Here is a 20,180-nt window from a genome sequence, read left to right on the forward strand (position 1 = left end):
CATTATTTGTTTCTTCATAATGGCGGCGTAAATAATCCCAGTGGTGGATATATCCCAGTAGGAGAGGCACAACCACTGCTCATATCCCGCTATACACAAGTAAAGCCACTGAGGAAATTTTTCACAGTGTATTCTCTTGGGTTTGCGCGGCTGCTGGACGCCGCCACACAGCCTCCTTATTTAATCCTGATTTTCACCCATAAATACGTTGAAATGGCTTATTTTCTTTATGTAATTAGGTGGGGTATATCCCCGGCTGTTGTTGTTGTGGATTTTGTTGCTCTATGTTGCAGGATGGCGTTGCAAATAATAGATATGTGAGGCTGCAATGTCGGGGACATGACGAAAAGGGCGGGTGTTGACGTTGGCCAATGGGACGCGTGGGTGCGGCGGGGAGAGCCAATGGGCTTCGAGGGAAGCCAACGGCGGCCAATGGGAGGGGAGGGAGTTAGGTGGGAGCCAATCAGCGAGGGGGAAATCTGGGGGATGAGTCAATGAGGGTGATGTACACGTGAGCAGGTCGTGGGTGACCCTCAGTCACCCCCCCGTGATCACGTGGACCGCATCTGTCTCCCACCCTCCCCAACATTTCACTCATTTTCGCTCTTCCCGTCACTTTTCGCCCGTAAACACGCCCTTTAACCCCTTCCACCACTCACCCATCACCTCCAAATCAAAAACGGTGAGACAAATAGGCAATTAATTCACCCTATTAACCTCCACAAATACGAATTATACATCGTAATGATAGGGAATCACGTTAACAAGATTGTTATTAATGTTAACAATGGTAAATGTCTATAAGTGTCATAATAGATTGTTCACAGCGTGCGTGAGTCTTGAGTCATGGAGGCGTGAAGGACCCAGTCCACACTACACTATTTACACCACCTTTCACCTTATTTAACATGATATTATCTACTGTACCTCTAATCTAATGTTAATTTCCGATTTCAGGTAGGCTGCAGGTAGGCCTAGGTGGTTCCTAGGGCCTAAATAAGCCTATAATCACGCCAGTGCAGAAGGGTAACGTAATTTATTTATTGCAAGATATATATATATATATATATATATATATATATATATATATATATATATATATATATATATATATATACATATATATATATGTCGTGCCGAATATGTAAAACTGGTCAATTAGCAAGAACTCATTTAAAATTAAGTCCTTTCTAAAATTTTCTCTTATACGTTTAAAGATATATTTTTTTCATTAATGTTAATGTAAAAATTTTTTATTTTGCACCAAAAGGAACTTAGAAAACTTACCTAACCTTATTATAACAAGATCAATTTATTTTAGCCTAACCCAACTAAATATATTTTAGATTTGTTTACAATAATTTAATACTAAACAAACACAGTGAAATATATTTTTTTCGTTAGGTTCAGAATGATTTTGGCGAAATTATTGCATACACAAATTTTCACTTGTCCTATATGGCAAGATGAGCGTTGCTATTTAAGCCAAGATCGCAAGTTGTGCCTATTCGGCACCACATATATATATATATATATATATATATATATATATATATATATATATATATATATATATATATATATATATATATATATATATATATATATATATATCAGAAAAGGTGTAAACATTCTCGTGGTTGGCTCTTCATCCAGGGAACTGGAGTTCCCAGGTACATGAGTTGGTGTGAGATGGACCTGCCTTGCATGGGCCAGTAGGCCTGCTGCAGTGCTCCTTCTTATATTCCTTGGATCAAAACTGGTTATTGAGTGAGAGTCTTCTGTACCACTTCATACCAGAGAGGTATCCCCTGTATCACTACCTCAACCTGCTCTACCACAGTAATCTTAGAGAGGTATCCCCTGTATCACAACCCCAGCCTGCTCTACCACAGTAATCTTAGAGAGGTATCCCCTGTATAACAACCCCAACCTGCTCTACCACAGTAATCTTAGAGAGGTATCCCCTGTATCACAACCCCAACCTGCTCTACCACAGTAATCTTAGAGAGATATCCCCTGTATCACAACCCCAACCTGCTCTACCACAGTAATCTTAGAGAGGTATCCCCTGTATCACAACCCCAACCTGCTCTACCACAGTAATCTTAGAGAGGTATCCCCTGTATCACAACCCCAACCTGCTCTACCACAGTAATCTTAGAGAGGTATCCCCTGTATCACAACCCCAACCTGCTCCACCACAGTAATCTTAGAGAGGTATCCCCTGTATCACAACCCCAACCTGCTCTGCCACAGTAATCTTAGAGAGGTATCCCCTGTATCACAACCCCAACCTGCTCTACCACAGTAATCTTAGAGAGATATCCCCTGTATCACAACCCCAACCTGCTCTACCACAGTAATCTTAGAGAGTTATCCCCTGTATCACAACCCCAACCTGCTCTACCACAGTAATCTTAGAGAGGTATCCCCTGTATCACAACCTCAACCTGCTCTACCACAGTAATCTCATAGAGGTATCCCCCTGTATCACAACCCCAACCTGCTCTACCACAGTAATCTTAGAGAGGTATCCACTGTATCACAACCTCAACCTGCTCTACCACAGTAATCTTATAGAGGTATCCCCTGTATCACAACCCCAACCTGCTCTACCACAGTAATCTTAGAGAACTATCCCCTGTATCACAACCCCAACCTGCTCTACCACAGTAATCTTAGAGAGGTATCCCCTGTATCACAACCCCAACCTGCTCTACCACAGTAATCTTAGAGAGGTATCCCCTGTATCACAGCCCCAACCTGCTCTACCACAGTAATCTTTGAGAGGTATCCCCTGTATCACAACCTCAACCTGCTCTACCACAGTAATCTTAGAGAGGTATCCCCCTGTATCACAACCCCAACCTGCTCTACCACAGTAATCTTAGAGAGGTATCCCCTGTATCACAACCCCAATCTGCTCTACCACAGTAATCTTAGAGAGGTATCCCCTGTATCACAACCCCAACCTGCTCTACCACAGTAATCATAGAGAGGTATCCCCTGTATCACAACCCCAACCTGCTCTACCACAGTAATCTTAGAGAGGTATCCCCTGTATCACAACCTCAACCTGCTCTACCACAGTAATCTTAGAGAGGTATCCCCCTGTATCACAACCCCAACCTGCTCTACCACAGTAATCATAGAGGTATCCCCTGTATCACAACCCCAACCTGCTCTACCACAGTAATCTTAGAGAGGTATCCCCTGTATCACAACCTCAACCTGCTCTACCACAGTAATCTTAGAGAGGTATCCCCTGTATCACAACCTCAACCTGCTCTACCACAGTAATCTTAGAGAGGTATCCCCTGTATCACAACCCCAACCTGCTCTACCACAGTAATCTTAGAGAGGTATCCCCTGTATCACAACCTCAACCTGCTCTACCACAGTAATCTTAGAGAGGTATCCCCTGTATCACAACCTCAACCTGCTCTACCACAGTAATCTTAGAGAGGTATCCCCTGTATCACAACCCCAACCTGCTCTACCACAGTAATCTTAGAGAGGTATCCCCTGTATCACAACCCCAACCTGCTCTACCACAGTAATCTTAGAGAGGTATCCCCTGTATCACAACCCCAACCTGCTCTACCACAGTAATCTTAGAGAGGTATCCCCTGTATCACAACCTCAACCTGCTCTACCACAGTAATCTTAGATAGGTATCCCCCTGTATCACAACCCCAACCTGCTCTACCACAGTAATCTTAGAGAGGTATCCCCTGTATCACAACCCCAACCTGCTCTACCACAGTAATCTTAGAGAGGTATCCCCTGTATCACAACCTCAACCTGCTCTATCACAGTAATCTTAGAGAGGTATCCCCTGTATCACAACCTCAACCTGCTCTACCACAGTAATCTCATAGAGGTATCCCCCTGTATCACAACCCCAGTCTGCTCTACCACAGTAGTCTCAGAGAGTTATCCCCCTGTATCACAACCACAGCCTACTCTACCACAGTAATCTCAGAGAAGTATACCCCAGTATCACAACCCCAGCCTGCTCTACCACAGTAATCTCAGAAAGGTATATAACCACAGTACATTTTAGCTCATGGAGATAAATGGTATAAAATACTGACACGGGTATCAGGTAGGTATATCAGGTGGGTATATCAGGTATCAGGTGGGTATATCAGGTATCAGGAAGGTATATGTTACCTATACATAACAAACACACCCGCCCATCCTTTGCAAGTATGTTTCAAATCCAGTCTACGCAGCAGTCTCCACCTGACTCTCCACCCATCTGTTTGTGACTCGATGAAGCTCACTTTGTGGCCTAAACGTAGTCAATAAGGGATCACATTATACTGTTTCTGTGTATATTTGTCCACCTTCTACCTCAGTAATACCACCACTAAACGAGAATATACTCGTGTCTTAGTTATGTCTGTATCATTACTGATATGTATGTGTCTTTTCTCACGACCTCAGAGAGGTATCCCTGTATGTATAACCTCACTACCTTGTACCTCAATCTTAAAGAGGCATCCCCCATAATATATTACCACAATAACTTGTTCCACAGTAATCCCAGAGAGGCATCCCAGGGCTGCTAGCATGGGTTTAGAGCAGGTTGCTCCTGCCTCTCACAACTACTGGACCACTAGGACATGGTCTTGGATGGTCTCTCCTGCCTCTCACAACTACTGGACCACTATGACATGGTCTTGGATGGTCTCTCCTGCCTCTCACAACTACTGGACCACTATGACATGGTCTTGGATGGTCTCTCCTGCCTCTCACAACTACTGGACCACTATGACATGGTCTTGGATGGTCTCTCCTGCCTCTCACAACTACTGGACCACTATGACATGGTCTTGGATGGTCTCTCCTGCCTCTCACAACTACTGGACCACTATGACATGGTCTTGGATGGTCTCTCCTGTATCTCACAATACTGGACCACTATGACATAGTCTTGGATGGTCTGTCCTGCCTCTCACAACTACTGGACCACTATGACATGGTGTTGGATGGTCTCTCCTGCCTCTCACAACTACTGGACCACTATGACATGGTCTTGGATGGTCTCTCCTGTCTCTCACAATACTGGACCACTATGACATGGTCTTGGATGGTCTCTCCTGTCTCTCACAACTACTGGACCACTATGACATGGTCTTGGATGGTCTCTCCTGTCTCTCACAACTACTGGACCACTATGACATGGTCTTGGATGGTCTCTCCTGTCTCTCACAATACTGGACCACTATGACATGGTCTTGGATGGTCTCTCCTGCCTCTCACAACTACTGGACCACTATGACATGGTCTTGGATGGTCTCTCCTGCCTCTCACAACTACTGGACCACTATGACATGGTCTTGGATGGTCTCTCCTGCCTCTCACAACTACTGGACCACTATGACATGGTCTTGGATGGTCTCTCCTGCCTCTCACAACTACTGGTCCACTGTGACGTGGTCTTGGATGGTCTCTACTGCCTCTCACAACTACTGGACCACTATGATGTGGTCTTGGATGGTCACTCCTGCCTCTCACAACTACTGGACCACTATGACATGGTCTTGGATGGTCTCTCCTGCCTCTCACAACTACTGGACCACTATGACATGGTCTTGGATGGTCTCTCCTGCCTCTCACAACTACTGGACCACTATGACATGGTCTTGGATGGTCTCTCCTGCCTCTCACAACTACTGGACCACTATGACATGGTCTTGGATGGTCTCTCCTGCCTCTCACAACTACTGGACCACTATGACATGGTCTTGGATGGTCTCTCCTGCCTCTCACAACTACTGGACCACTATGACATGGTCTTGGATGGTCTCTCCTGCCTCTCACAACTACTGGACCACTATGACATGGTCTTGGATGGTCTCTCCTGCCTCTCACAACTACTGGACCACTGTGACATGGTCTTGGATGGTCTCTACTGCCTCTCACAACTACTGGACCACTATGATGTGGTCTTGGATGGTCGCTCCTGCCTCTCACAACTACTGGACCACTATGACGTGGTCATGGATGGTCTCTCCTGCCTCTCACAACTACTGTACCACTATGACGTAATCTTGGATGGTCTTTCCTGCCTCTCACAACTACTGGACCAATATGACATGGTCTTGGATGGTCTCTCCTGCCTCTCACAACTACTGGACCACTATGACATGGTCTTGGATGGTCTCTCCTGCCTCTCACAACTACTGGACCACTATGACTGGTCTTGGATGGTCTCTCCTGCCTCTCACAACTACTGGACCACTATGACCTGGTCTTGGATGGTCTCTCCTGCCTCTCACAACTACTGGACCACTATGACATGGTCTTGGATGGTCGCTCCTGCCTCTCACAACTACTGGACCACTATGACATGGTCTTGGATGGTCTCTCCTGCCTCTCACAACTACTGGACCACTATGACATGGTCTTGGATGGTCGCTCCTGCCTCTCACAACTACTGGACCACTATGACATGGTCTTGGATGCACTGAAGGACAAAGAAAATGCAGCTGTAGTATACACAGACTTTGCAAGAGTCTTCGACAAGTGCGACCATAGAGTAATAGCGCACAAAATGCATGATAAAGGAATTACTGGAAAAGTGGATAGATAGAACACAAAGAGTAATAATGAACAGATTTGTCAGAGGCGGCCACAGTGAGAAGTTCTGTTCCACAAGGCACAGTACTCGACCCCATCCTGTTCCTCATCCTCATATCAGACGAAGATGTATATCATAGAATTGTCTTTTTATGCAGACGATACTGGAATCTGCATGACGTTGTCATCCATTGAGGATACTGCAAATTTCCAAGCAAATATAAACAAAGTTTTCCACTGGCCCAGAGAAAACAATATGAAGTTCAATGAAAAAATAGCTAAAAAAAAAAATAGAAAAAATAGCTAGAACTGAGTATACTACAAAATCTAACCACATAATACAACGAAAAACTAACATGAAGGACCTTGGAGTGTTAATGTCAGAGGATCTCGCCTTTAAGGATCACAAGTGTCATTATCACATTTCCTAAGAAATGATAGGATGGATAATGAGAACCTTCAAAACAAGAGATGCCAAGCCAATGATGATCCTCTTTAAGTCACTTGTTCTCTCTAGGCTGGAATACTGCTGTATACTAACAGCCCCTTTCAAGGCAGGTGAAACTGGAGATCTAGAGAATGTACAGAGAACCTTTACTGTTCGTATTAGTTAAGTCAAGTACTTTAATTACTGAGAACGTTTGAAGTCCCTTGATATGTACACCTTGGAACGCAGGCAAGAAGACACATCATAATCTACACCTGGAAAATTCTATAGAAACTAGTCTCAAATCTGCACAAATCTGGGACTCCAGAGTCCAGACTGAGGGAATGATTACCTCAAACTCCTGATCTTCAACGATTCTCCTCTGTATTGAACTGAGGAAGCCACTGGTTGGCTAAACATATTATCTTCAATAACCTATGTTAGCCAGCTCCTAAACTAACCCAGCTACTCTCCCTCATACATTTATCCAACCAATTTAAGATTGTTCCAGGTTTTAGCTTCACTGACCATGCCTGGCAGAGTGTTCCACTCTGTGTTTCAGAACCAATACTTTGATGATGCATTAGACACATGAGAAACATCTGGGTATCTTTACTTTCAAACGTTTCGCCATCCAGTGGCTTTATCAATACAATACAACGACATAATGTGAGAAATTATATACAAAAGATGAGGTAATCAGTCCCTCAGCCTTGGAGTTGGTGAAGACCATCGTAGTCTTCTTCAGTTCCTTCAAGACTATAGTGGTCTTCACCAATACCAAAGGCTGAGGGACTAATTACCTCATCTTTTGTATACAAGTCTTCACATCATGTCCTTGTATTGTATTGATATTTAGACACATGTTGCACATGTGTCTAATTGCATATCTTGTTGGTATTGTCTACCATACATGTACAGCCAATACTTTCCTATACGACTCACGAAATCGTAATAACGACTCACCACGGAACGGGTAGTGTTCGAACTTATGGCAAATGAGTAGCAAAGCTTTCCTATACCTATCTGGTTCAATCCACTATTTTGTGTTCCTCGTTCATTGAATATTCTCGATACCTAATTTGTATCTCCTTTATTAGTTAGGCTAGGTTAGGTAAGGTTTGTTAGGAAACAGGCCTTTGTTAGTACCTATCTTCCACTTATATACCTCAATGTTATCTCTCATTCTACGTCTCTAAAGAGAGTGAAGGTTCTCAGTCTGTCCTCGTATGAGAGATGCCTTATAAAGTGGATTAATTTTCTCATAATTCACGGTATCTTCAGCATAGCATATGTATCCATTCTGTAGGATGGCGACCAAAACTGAACTGTATATTATGACTGAGACCTTACTAGTGCATACACAGTTGTAAAATAACATACAGACTCCCCTTGCGTCTAGAAATAAACGCTAGTAATGTATTAGCCTCACTGCGCACACTCAGGCACCGTCTTGTCTTCAGATACTCACAGATCAACACAAACACTGAGATTATGTATGCAGTAACACACTTAGTTGGTTTCAAGTCTATCCAATACACGAAGGTCGTTAATTAAGGCTGCACATCACCTGTACACAACCAGTCAAGAATACTTTAATACCTAATATATACACTATATGCAAGACAAGCCACGGAGGGTGGAAATCTTCAGCTCAAGACCTTTCACACGTCTCTGTGCGTCATCAGGAGCTATGCAATGCTGCACGAGTAGCAACAGGTGGACTGAGAGAAAGTTTTCTCACAGTAAGGCAACGGTGACGCCAACCATATATATATATATATATATATATATATATATATATATATATATATATATATATATATATATATATATATATATATATATATATATATATATATATATATATATATATACACACAGTGGGAGCTATGACTATTATTTCTTAAGAATTATTTTAGATATTAATGTATTCTTGACTGGTGTTGTAGAGGTGACATGCAGCCTTAATGACCCTCGTGTATTAGTCAGGTTAAATACTGTATTAACTGAGCAGGTGTGACCTAGAATGCTAGTCAGAGCGATGAAGTCACATGTGGGTGTGGTAGAGGCGGGGTTGTATACCTGTCACCTGATCTCCCTCTTCAGGATACCACCAGTCAAGAGAGGTATCCCTGGTATAACACAGTCCTCTTCTTATCTCGTGTATAACATCCATTATGTGCCTCTGTAATGTTGAGGTACAGTCCCTGGACCCATTATGTGCCTCTGTAATGGTGAGGTACAGTCCCTGGACCCATTATGTGCCTCTGTAATGGTTAGGTACAGCCCCTGGACCCATTATTACCTTTGTAATTTTGAAATACAGTCCCTGGGCCCATTATGTGCCTCTGTAATGTTGTGATGCAGTCCCTGGGCCCATTATGTGCCTCTGTAATGTTGTGATACAGTCCCTGGACCCATTATGTACCTCTGTAATGTTGAGGTACAGTCCCTGGACCCATTATGTGCCTCTGTAATGTTGTGATACAGTCCCTAGGCCCATTATGTGCCTCTGTAATGTTGTGATACAGTCCCTAGGCCCATTATGTGCCTCTGTAATGTTGTGATACAGTCCCTAGGCCCATTATGTGCTTCTGTAATGTTGTGATACAGTCCCTAGGCCCATTATGTGCCTCTGTAATGTTGTGATACAGTCCCTAGGCCCATTATGTGCCTCTGTAATGTTGTGATACAGTCCCTAGGCCCATTATGTGCCTCTGTAATGTTGTGATACAGTCCCTAGGCCCATTATGTGCCTCTGTAATGTTGTGATACAGTCCCTAGGCCCATTATGTGCCTCTGTAATGTTGTGATACAGTCCCTAGGCCCATTATGTGCCTCTGTAATGTTGAGGTACAGTTCCTAGGCCCATTATGTGCCTCTGTAATGTTATGATACAGTCCCTAGGCCCATTATGTACCTCTGTAATGTTGAGGTACAGTTCCTGAACCCATTATTACCTTTGTAATGTTGAGATACAGTCCTTGGACCCATTATTACCTTTCTGATGTTGAGGTACAGTTCCTAGACCCATTATTACCTTTGTAATGTTGAGGTACAGTCCCTGGACCCATTATGCACCTATGTAATCTGACTACCGCCCTCAGGATGGGTCTGGGGTGTTTAAGAAAGATATTAAACCAAAAACCTTGTTCACCTTTTTTTAAGTTTATTAAAACGGGTTTAGCAAATTTTCAGTTTTCCACTGAAGACTGACAGTAAGTAGGTACCTGGGTGTTAGTCACCTTACACCTGCTGTCACTGTTCACCTGACATTAAGTAGGTACCTGGGTGTTAGTCACCTTACACCTGCTGTCACTGTTCACCTGACATTAAGTAGGTACCTGGGTGTTAGTCACCTTACACCTGCTGTCACTGTTCACCTGACATTAAGTAGGTACCTGGGTGTTAGTCACCTTATACCTGCTGTCACTGTTCACCTGACATTAAGTAGGTACCTGGGTGTTAGTCACCTTACACCTGCTGTCACTGTTCACCTGACATTAAGTAGGTACCTGGGTGTTAGTCACCTTATACCTGCTGTCACTGTTCACCTGACATTAAGTAGGTACCTGGGTGTTAGTCACCTTACACCTGCTGTCACTGTTCACCTGACATTAAGTAGGTACCTGGGTGTTAGTCACCTTACACCTGCTGTCACTGTTCACCTGACATTAAGTAGGTACCTGGGTGTTAGTCACCTTACACCTGCTGTCACTGTTCACCTGACATTAAGTAGGTACCTGGGTGTTAGTGGGATGGTGTGGGTGGCATCCTGGGGGACAAGATTAACCCAAGTTGTCAGAAATATCCTACATAACCAGAGACTTTCCACATATTATGACAATAATATGTGCAACATGTGTAGAAATTACACATAATATGTTAGGTAAACACAAGTGCACCTAATGTGGCATGACAATGGTCTACAATGTCGACAAGATGAGGAATTAGACATATGTACGACATCTGGGCATCTTGTAGACGTTTCACCCCCCCCCCAGTGGCTTTATCAGTACAAAACATGGGCATAATCCGAGGACTGTAGAAAGCAGACAGATAGTGGCTGAGGTAATCAGTCCCTCAGCCCAGGAGCAGGTGAAAAATCTGAAGCGCAGGGCAGGAAGATAGGTGCCTATCTACCTGGATGGTGTTCCGGGGGTCAGCGCCCCCCGCGACACAGTCCTTAACCAGGTCTCCCGGTAGATAAGGGCGTGATCAACCTGGCTATACTGGAATTAAATGGGATGCAGCAGTGGAAGTAAGGTAGCAGGTCACACCTTATTTCAGAAAGTAAGGTAGCAGGTCACACCTTATTTCAGAAAGTAAGGTAGCAGGTCACACCTTCAGAAAGTAAGGTAGCAGGTCACACCTTCAGAAAGTAAGGTAGCAGGTCACACCTTCAGAAAGTAAGGTAGCAGGTCACACCTTCAGAAAGTAAGGTAGCAGGTCACACCTTCAGAAAGTCACAACATCGTGACCGGAACAGTACACAAATAAGCCGGGTGTTATTTGTGTCTAGAGTAATATGTTACGTCAACTGGGGACTCCCACCTGCCAGTGACACTGTCTGGGTCAGCTACACCACCCTCACCTGGCACTCCCACCTGCCAGTGACACTGTCTGGGTCAGCTACACCACCCTCACCTGGCACTCCCACCTGCCAGTGACACTGTCTGGGTCAGCTACACCACCCTCACCTGGCACTCCCACCTGCCAGTGACACTGTCTGGGTCAGCTACACCACCCTCACCTGGCACTCCCACCTGCCAGTGACACTGTCTGGGTCAGCTACACCACCCTCACCTGGCACTCCCACCTGCCAGTGACACTGTCTGGGTCAGCTACACCACCCTCACCTGGCACTCCCACCTGCCAGTGACACTGTCTGGGTCAGCTACACCACCCTCACCTGGCACAGTACATAGTCTTCAAGACTACGGTGATCTTCACTACCTCCAAGGCTGAGGGACGGATTACCTCAAAGGATAAGGGACTGATTACCTCAGAGAATGAGGGACTGATTACCTCAAAGAATGAGGGACTGATTACCTCAAAGAATGAGGGACTGATTACCTCAAAGAATGAAAGACTGATTACCTCAAAGAATGAGGGACTGATTACCTCTAAGAATGAGGGACTGATTACCTCAAAGAATGAGGGACTGATTACCTCTAAGAATGAGGGACTGATTACCTCTAAGAATGAGGGACTGATTACCTCAAAGAATGAGGGACTGATTACCTCAAAGGATAAGGGACTGATTACCTCAAAGACTGAGGGACTGATTACCTCAAAGGATAAGGGACTGATTACCTCAGAGAATGAGGGACTGATTACCTCAAAGAATGAGGGACTGATTACCTCAAAGAATGAGGGACTGATTACCTCAAAGAATGAAAGACTGATTACCTCAAAGAATGAGGGACTGATTACCTCTAAGAATGAGGGACTGATTACTCAAAGGATAAGGGACTGATTACCTCAGAGATAAGGGACTGATTACCTCAAAGAATGAGGGACTGATTACCTCAAAGGATAAGGGACTGATTACCTCAAAGGATAAGGGACTGATTACCTCAAAGGATAAGGGACTGATTACCTCAAAGGATAAGGGACTGATTACCTCAAAGGATAAAGGACTGATTACCTCAAAGGATAAGGGACTGATTACCTCAAAGGATAAGGGACTGATTACCTCAAAGGATAAGGGACTGATTACCTCAAAGGATAAGGGACTGATTACCTCAAAGGATGAGGGACTGATTACCTCAAAGAATCAGGGACTGATTACCTCTAAGGATAAGGGACTGATTACCTCTAAGGGGGACTGATTACCTCAAAGAGGGACTGATTACCTCAAAGGATAAGGGACTGATTACCTCAAAGGATAAGGGACTGATTACCTCAAAGATAAGGGACTGATTACCTCAAAGGATAAGGGACTGATTACCTCAAAGGATAAGGGACTGATTACCTCAAAGGATAAGGGACTGATTACCTCAAAGGATAAGGGACTGATTACCTCAAAGGATAAGGGACTGATTACCTCAAAGGATAAGGGACTGATTACCTCAAAGGATAAGGGACTGATTACCTCAAAGGATAAGGGACTGATTACCTCAAAGAATGAGGGACTGATTACCTCTAAGAATGAGGGACTGATTACCTCTAAGAATGAGGGACTGATTACCTCTAAGAATGAGGGACTGATTACCTCAAAGAATGAGGGACTGATTACCTCAAAGGATAAGGGACTGATTACCTCAAAGAATGAGGGACTGATTACCTCAAAGAATGAGGGACTGATTACCTCTAAGAATGAGGGACTGATTACCTCAAAGAATGAGGGACTGATTACCTCAAAGAATGAGGGACTGATTACCTCAAAGAATGAGGGACTGATTACCTCTAAGAATGAGGGACTGATTACCTCAGACAATGAGGGACTGATTACCTCAAAGAATGAGGGACTGATTACCTCAAAGAATGAGGGACTGATTACCTCAAAGAATGAGGGACTGATTACCTCTAAGAATGAGGGACTGATTACCTCAAAGGCTGAGGGACTGATTACCTCAAAGAATGAGGGACTGATTACCTCAAAGAATGAGGGACTGATTACCTCTAAGAATGAGGGACTGATTACCTCAAAGGATAAGGGACTGATTACCTCAGAGAATGAGGGACTGATTACCTCAAAGGATAAGGGACTGATTACCTCAAAGGATAAGGGACTGATTACCTCAAAGGATAAGGGACTGATTACCTCAAAGGATAAGGGACTGATTACCTCAAAGGATAAGGGACTGATTACCTCAAAGGATAAGGGACTGATTACCTCAAAGGATAAGGGACTGATTACCTCAAAGAATGAGGGACTGATTACCTCAAAGAATGAGGGACTGATTACCTCTAAGAATGAGGGACTGATTACCTCTAAGAATGAGGGACTGATTACCTCAAAGGATAAGGGACTGATTACCTCAAAGGATAAGGGACTGATTACCTCAAAGGATAAGGGACTGATTACCTCAAAGGATAAGGGACTGATTACCTCAAAGGATAAGGGACTGATTACCTCAAAGAATGAGGGACTGATTACCTCAAAGGATAAGGGACTGATTACCTCAAAGAATGAGGGACTGATTACCTCAAAGGATAAGGGACTGATTTCCTCAAAGGATAAGGGACTGATTACCTCAAAGAATGAGGGACTGATTACCTCAAAGGATAAGGGACTGATTACCTCAAAGGATAAGGGACTGATTACCTCAAAGGATAAGGGACTGATTACCTCAAAGGATAAGGGACTGATTACCTCAAAGAATGAGGGACTGATTACCTCAAAGGATAAGGGACTGAGTACCTCAAAGAATGAGGGACTGATTACCTCAAAGGATAAGGGACTGATTACCTCAAAGAATGAGGGACTGATTACCTCAAAGAATGAGGGACTGATTTCCTCTAAGAATGAGGGACTGATTTCCTCTAAGAATGAGGGACTGATTACCTCAAAGGATAAGGGACTGATTACCTCAAAGAATGAGGGACTGATTACCTCAAAGAATGAGGGACTGATTTCCTCTAAGAATGAGGGACTGATTACCTCAAAGGATAAGGGACTGATTACCTCAAAGAATGAGGGACTGATTACCTCAAAGAATGAGGGATTTATTACCTCAAAGAATGAGGGATTTATTACCTCAAAGAATGAGGGATTTATTACCTCAAAGAATGAGGGATTTATTACCTCAAAGAATGAGGGATTTATTACCTCAAAGAATGAGGGATTTATTACCTCAAAGAATGAGGGATTTATTACCTCAAAGAATGAGGGATTTATTACCTCAAAGAATGAGGGATTTATTACCTCAAAGAATGAGGGATTTATTACCTCAAAGAATGAGGGACTGATTACCTCAAAGAATGAGGGACTGATTACCTCAAAGAATGAGGGACGGAATACCTCTAACTCCTGATCTTCAACAGTTCTTCTCTATACTGGACTGCCTAACATGGTCCAGTAGGTCTGCTGCAGTGTTCCTTCTTTCCTATGTTATGACGTGTTGTGTTCCACCCTCAAGGGTCCACTTATAACTCAAGAATCTGGTGTAATATTTCCCACTTCCTGTTTTCTCTGGCTGCTCTTAGAGAAGAGGATGATTGTGTACATGGTGGTGTACATGGTGTACATGGTGGTGCTTATGGTGGTGTACATGGTGGTGTACATGGTGTACATGGTGGTGCTTATGGTGGTGTACATGGTGTACATGGTGGTGTACATGGTGGTGTACATGGTGGTGTTCATGGTGGTGTACATGGTGGTGTACATGGTGGTGTACATGGTGGTGTACATGGTGGTGTACATGGTGTACATGGTGGTGTACATGGTGGTGTACATGGTGGTGTACATGGTGTACATGGTGGTGCTTATGGTGGTGTACATGGTGTACATGGTGGTGTTCATGGTGGTGTACATGGTGGTGTACATGGTGGTGTACATGGTGTACATGGTGTACATGGTGGTGTACATGGTGGTGTACATGGTGGTGTACATGGTGGTGTACATGGTGGTGTTCATGGTGGTGTTCATGGTGGTGTACATGGTGGTGTTCATGGTGGTGTACATGGTGGTGTTCATGGTGGTGTTCATGGTGGTGTACATGGTGGTGTTCATGGTGGTGTTCATGGTGGTGTACATGGTGGTGTTCATGGTGGTGTACATGGTGGTGTTCATGGTGGTGTACATGGTGGTGTACATGGTGGTGTTCATGGTGGTGTACATGGTGGTGTTCATGGCGTTCATGGTGGTGTACATGGTGGTGTACATGGTGGTGTACATGGTGGTGTTCATGGTGGTGTACATGGTGGTGTTCATGGTGGTGTTCATGGTGGTGTACATGGTGGTGTTCATGGTGGTGTACATGGTGTACATGGTGGTGCTTATGGTGGTGTACATGGTGGTGTACATGGTGGTGTACATGGTGGTGTTCATGGTGGTGTTCATGGTGGTGTACATGGTGGTGTTCATGGTGGTGTACATGGTGGTGTACATGGTGGTGTACATGGTGGTGTTCATGGTGGTGTACATGGTGGTGTTCATGGTGGTGTACATGGTGGTGTTCATGGTGGTGTACATGATGGTGTACATGGTGGTGCTTATGGTGGTGTACATGGTGGTGTACATGGTGGTGTACATGGTGGTGTTCATGGTGGTGTACATGGTGTTCATGGTGGTGTACATGGTGGTGTACATGGTGGTGTACATGGTGGTGTACATGGTGTACATGGTGGTGTACATGGTGGTGTACATGGTGGTGTACATGGTGGTGTTCATGGTGGTGTACATGGTGTTCATGGTGGTGTACATGGTGGTGTACATGGTGGTGTACATGGTGGTGTACATGGTGTACATGGTGGTGTACATGGTGGTGTACATGGTGGTGTACATGGTGGTGCACATGGTGCACATGGTGGTGTACATGGTGGTGTACATGGTGTACATGGTGTACATGGTGGTGTACATGGTGGTGTACATGGTGGTGTACATGGTGGTGCTCACATGGTGGTGTACATAGTGGTGTACATGGTGTACATGGTGGTGTACATGGTGGTGTACATGGTGGTGTACATGGTGGTGCACATGGTGCACATGGTGGTGTACATGGTGGTGTACATGGTGTACATGGTGTACATGGTGGTGTACATGGTGGTGTACATGGTGGTGTACATGGTGGTGCTCATGGTGGTGTACATAGTGGTGTACATGGTGTACATGGTGGTGTACATGGTGGTGTACATGGTGGTGCTCATGGTGGTGTACATGGTGTACATGGTGTACATGGTGGTGTACATGGTGGTGTACATGGTGGTGTACATGGTGGTGTTCATGGTGGTGTACATGGTGGTGTACATAGTGGTGTTCATGGTGGTGTACATGGTGGTGTACATGGTGGTGTACATGGTGGTGTACATGGTGGTGTACATGGTGGTGCTTATGGTGGTGTACATGGTGGTGTACATGGTGGTGTACATGGTGGTGCTGATGGTGGTGTACATGGTGGTGTACATGGTGGTGTACATGGTGGTGTTCATGGTGGTGTACATGATGGTGTACATGGTGGTGCTTATGGTGGTGTACATGGAGGTGTTCATGGTGGTGTACATGGTGGTGTACATGATGGTGTACATGGTGGTGTACATGATGGTGTACATGGTGGTGCACATGGTGGTGTACATGGTGGTGTACATGGTGGTGTTCATGGTGGTGTTCATGGTGGTGTACATGGTGGTGTACATGGTGGTGTTCATGGTGGTGTACATGGTGGTGTACATGGTGGTGTTCATGGTGGTGTACATGGTGGTGTTCGTGGTGGTGTTCCTGGTGGTGTACATGGTGGTGTTCATGGTGGTGTTCATGGTGGTGTACATGGTGGTGTACATGGTGGTGTTCATGGTGGTGTACATGGTGGTGTACATGGTGGTGTTCATGGTGGTGTACATGGTGGTGTTCATGGTGGTGTACATGGTGGTGTACATGGTGGTGTTCATGGTGGTGTTCATGGTGGTGTACATGGTGGTGTTCATGGTGGTGTTCATGGTGGTGTACATGGTGGTGTACATGGTGGTGTACATGGTGGTGTTCATGGTGGTGTTCATGGTGGTGTACATGGTGGTGTTCATGGTGGTGTTCATGGTGGTGTACATGGTGGTGTTCATGGTGGTGTTCATGGTGGTGTACATGGTGGTGTACATGGTGGTGTACATGGTGGTGTTCATGGTGGTGTTCATGGTGGTGTACATGGTGGTGTTCATGGTGGTGTTCATGGTGGTGTACATGGTGGTGTACATGGTGGTGTTCATGGTGGTGTTCATGGTGGTGTACATGGTGGTGTACATGGTGGTGTGTTCCTTCGTTCTTATGTTCTTATGTTCTTATGTTCTTATGTTTCTCTGTGCTATTGCTCACAGGATGAGCTGCGGATGTTCAGTAAACTCACACCTCAGGTGGTACAACTAATCTCTTTAAACCTGGGTGGAGAGGTTAGTTAATGGGGTTTCAAACCTATTGTCTACACTTGTGTCATTAGGACTGCGCAGCTTGTTCTTCCATAACAGTCAACTAAAACCAAGGTACCTATTTATTGCCAGGTAGGCAGTGGCAGCAGGTGTAAGGTAATAATTCGAACGTTTCACTGACCAGGGCATCAAGCCCTGGTTGTCACCATTGTCATGATTGTTGAAGATTAAGAACTCTCTGAGAGTGTCATGATTGTTGAAGATTAAGAACTGTCTGAGAGTGTCATGATTGTTGAAGATTAAGAACTGTCTGAGAGTGTCATGATTGTTGAAGATTAAGAACTCTCTGAGAGTGTCATGATTGTTGAAGATTAAGAACTCTCTGAGAGTGTCATGATTGTTGAAGATTAAGAACTGTCTGAGAGTGTCATGATTGTTGAAGATTAAGAACTGTATGAGATTGTCATGATTGTTGAAGATTAAGAACTCTCTGAGAGTGTCATGATTGTTGAAGATTAAGAACTCTCTGAGAGTGTCATGATTGTTGAAGATTAAGAACTGTCTGAGAGTGTCATGATTGTTGAAGATTAAGAACTGTCTGAGAGTGTCATGATTGTTGAAGATTAAGAACTCTCTGAGAGTGTCATGATTGTTGAAGATTAAGAACTGTCTGAGAGTGTCATGATTGTTGAAGATTAAGAACTGTCTGAGAGTGTCATGATTGTTGAAGATTAAGAACTCTCTGAGAGTGTCATGATTGTTGAAGATTAAGAACTCTCTGAGAGTGTCATGATTGTTGAAGATTAAGAACTCTCTGAGAGTGTCATGATTGTTGAAGATTAAGAACTGTCTGAGAGTGTCATGATTGTTGAAGATTAAGAACTCTCTGAGAGTGTCATGATTGTTGAAGATTAAGAACTCTCTGAGAGTGTCATGATTGTTGAAGATTAAGAACTCTCTGAGAGTGTCATGATTGTTGAAGATTAAGAACTCTCTGAGAGTGTCATGATTGTCTGAGGAGACTTACAGATCGTGTTATAATTATTGAGATGCTTTGTAAACACACAGCTGACGTGTGTTGTCATCTTGTGTCTATAAGAAACCACTGCCTGGAGGAACGTTTCCACAATACAGACGCCCAAATTTTGAACAGGTGTCTCATTCTTCAACTTGTGGATTTTAAAACCATTTACACCACAACATACAGAGAAGGATAGCGAAGTCGATCCCATGTATCAGAAATCTTTCCCACGAAGAGCCTCTGAAGGCACTGTATCTGCGAACCCAAATAAAAGTACAAACATATATATATACACACCCATCTGGGTTTTCTTCTATTTTCTTAATAGTTCTTGTTCTTGTTTATTTCCTCTTATCTCCATGGGGAAGTGGAACAGAATTCTTCCTCCATAAGCCATGCGTGTTGTAAAAGGCGACTAAAATGCCGGGACCATGGGGCTAGTAACCCCTTCTCCTGTATACATTACTAAATTTAAAAAGAAAAATTTCGTTTTTCTTTTTAGGTCACCCTGCCTCGGTGGGATACAGCCGGTTTACTGAAAAAATATATAAAAGTACTATATGCGCTAATATTTTCCAGTATAACAACAGAAATATATTCCTTGGTGTCTAAACAGGCAAGTAAACACTAGAACACAGGAGCCAGGAGCTATGACTTGACCCCTGCAACCACAACTAGGTGAGTACACAGAGAACAAGACAATACCGTGACTGGAGCAATACACAAATAACCAACACACAGGAGAGAGAAGCTTATAACAACGTTTCGGTCCCCCTTGGATCATTAACTAGTCACACTTGTAAGTAAGTCACATAGGCAACAGTTAGGCGTCTTTAATCCGAAACTTATCGCCTACACAGTAGGCTTCTTCAGTCGAGCATCTGTATTACCACGGTGCTCTCAGCACCATCTCCAAGACTGAGGGACTGATTACCTCATCTTTTGTATATAGTTCTACTGTCTTCTAATTCTGTCCTAGAATCTGTATTGATAAAGCCACTGGAGGGCGAAACATCTACAATAAAGATAACCAGATGTTGCACATGTGTCTTAACTTTCATCTTGTTCAGTCGAGTACAGAAAGTAGGCAGAAGCAGTAGAGATGTGAAGACG

At 44.1% G+C, this 20,180-nt stretch overlaps 1 protein-coding gene across 1 annotated transcript in view; it reads right to left on the reverse strand.

Moving 5' to 3' along the window:
- The window catches only part of LOC138855387 (uncharacterized), an 87,954-nt gene that overhangs the window by 13,366 nt on the left and 54,408 nt on the right, over positions 1 to 20,180 (reverse strand). The window contains 1 exon segment of the mRNA XM_070104523.1: positions 18,253 to 19,040. Within this exon segment, the coding sequence (XP_069960624.1) occupies positions 18,253 to 19,040 (788 nt within the window).

Source organism: Cherax quadricarinatus, chromosome 92, assembly GCF_038502225.1.
Source record: "Cherax quadricarinatus isolate ZL_2023a chromosome 92, ASM3850222v1, whole genome shotgun sequence".
NCBI lineage: Eukaryota > Metazoa > Arthropoda > Malacostraca > Decapoda > Parastacidae > Cherax > Cherax quadricarinatus.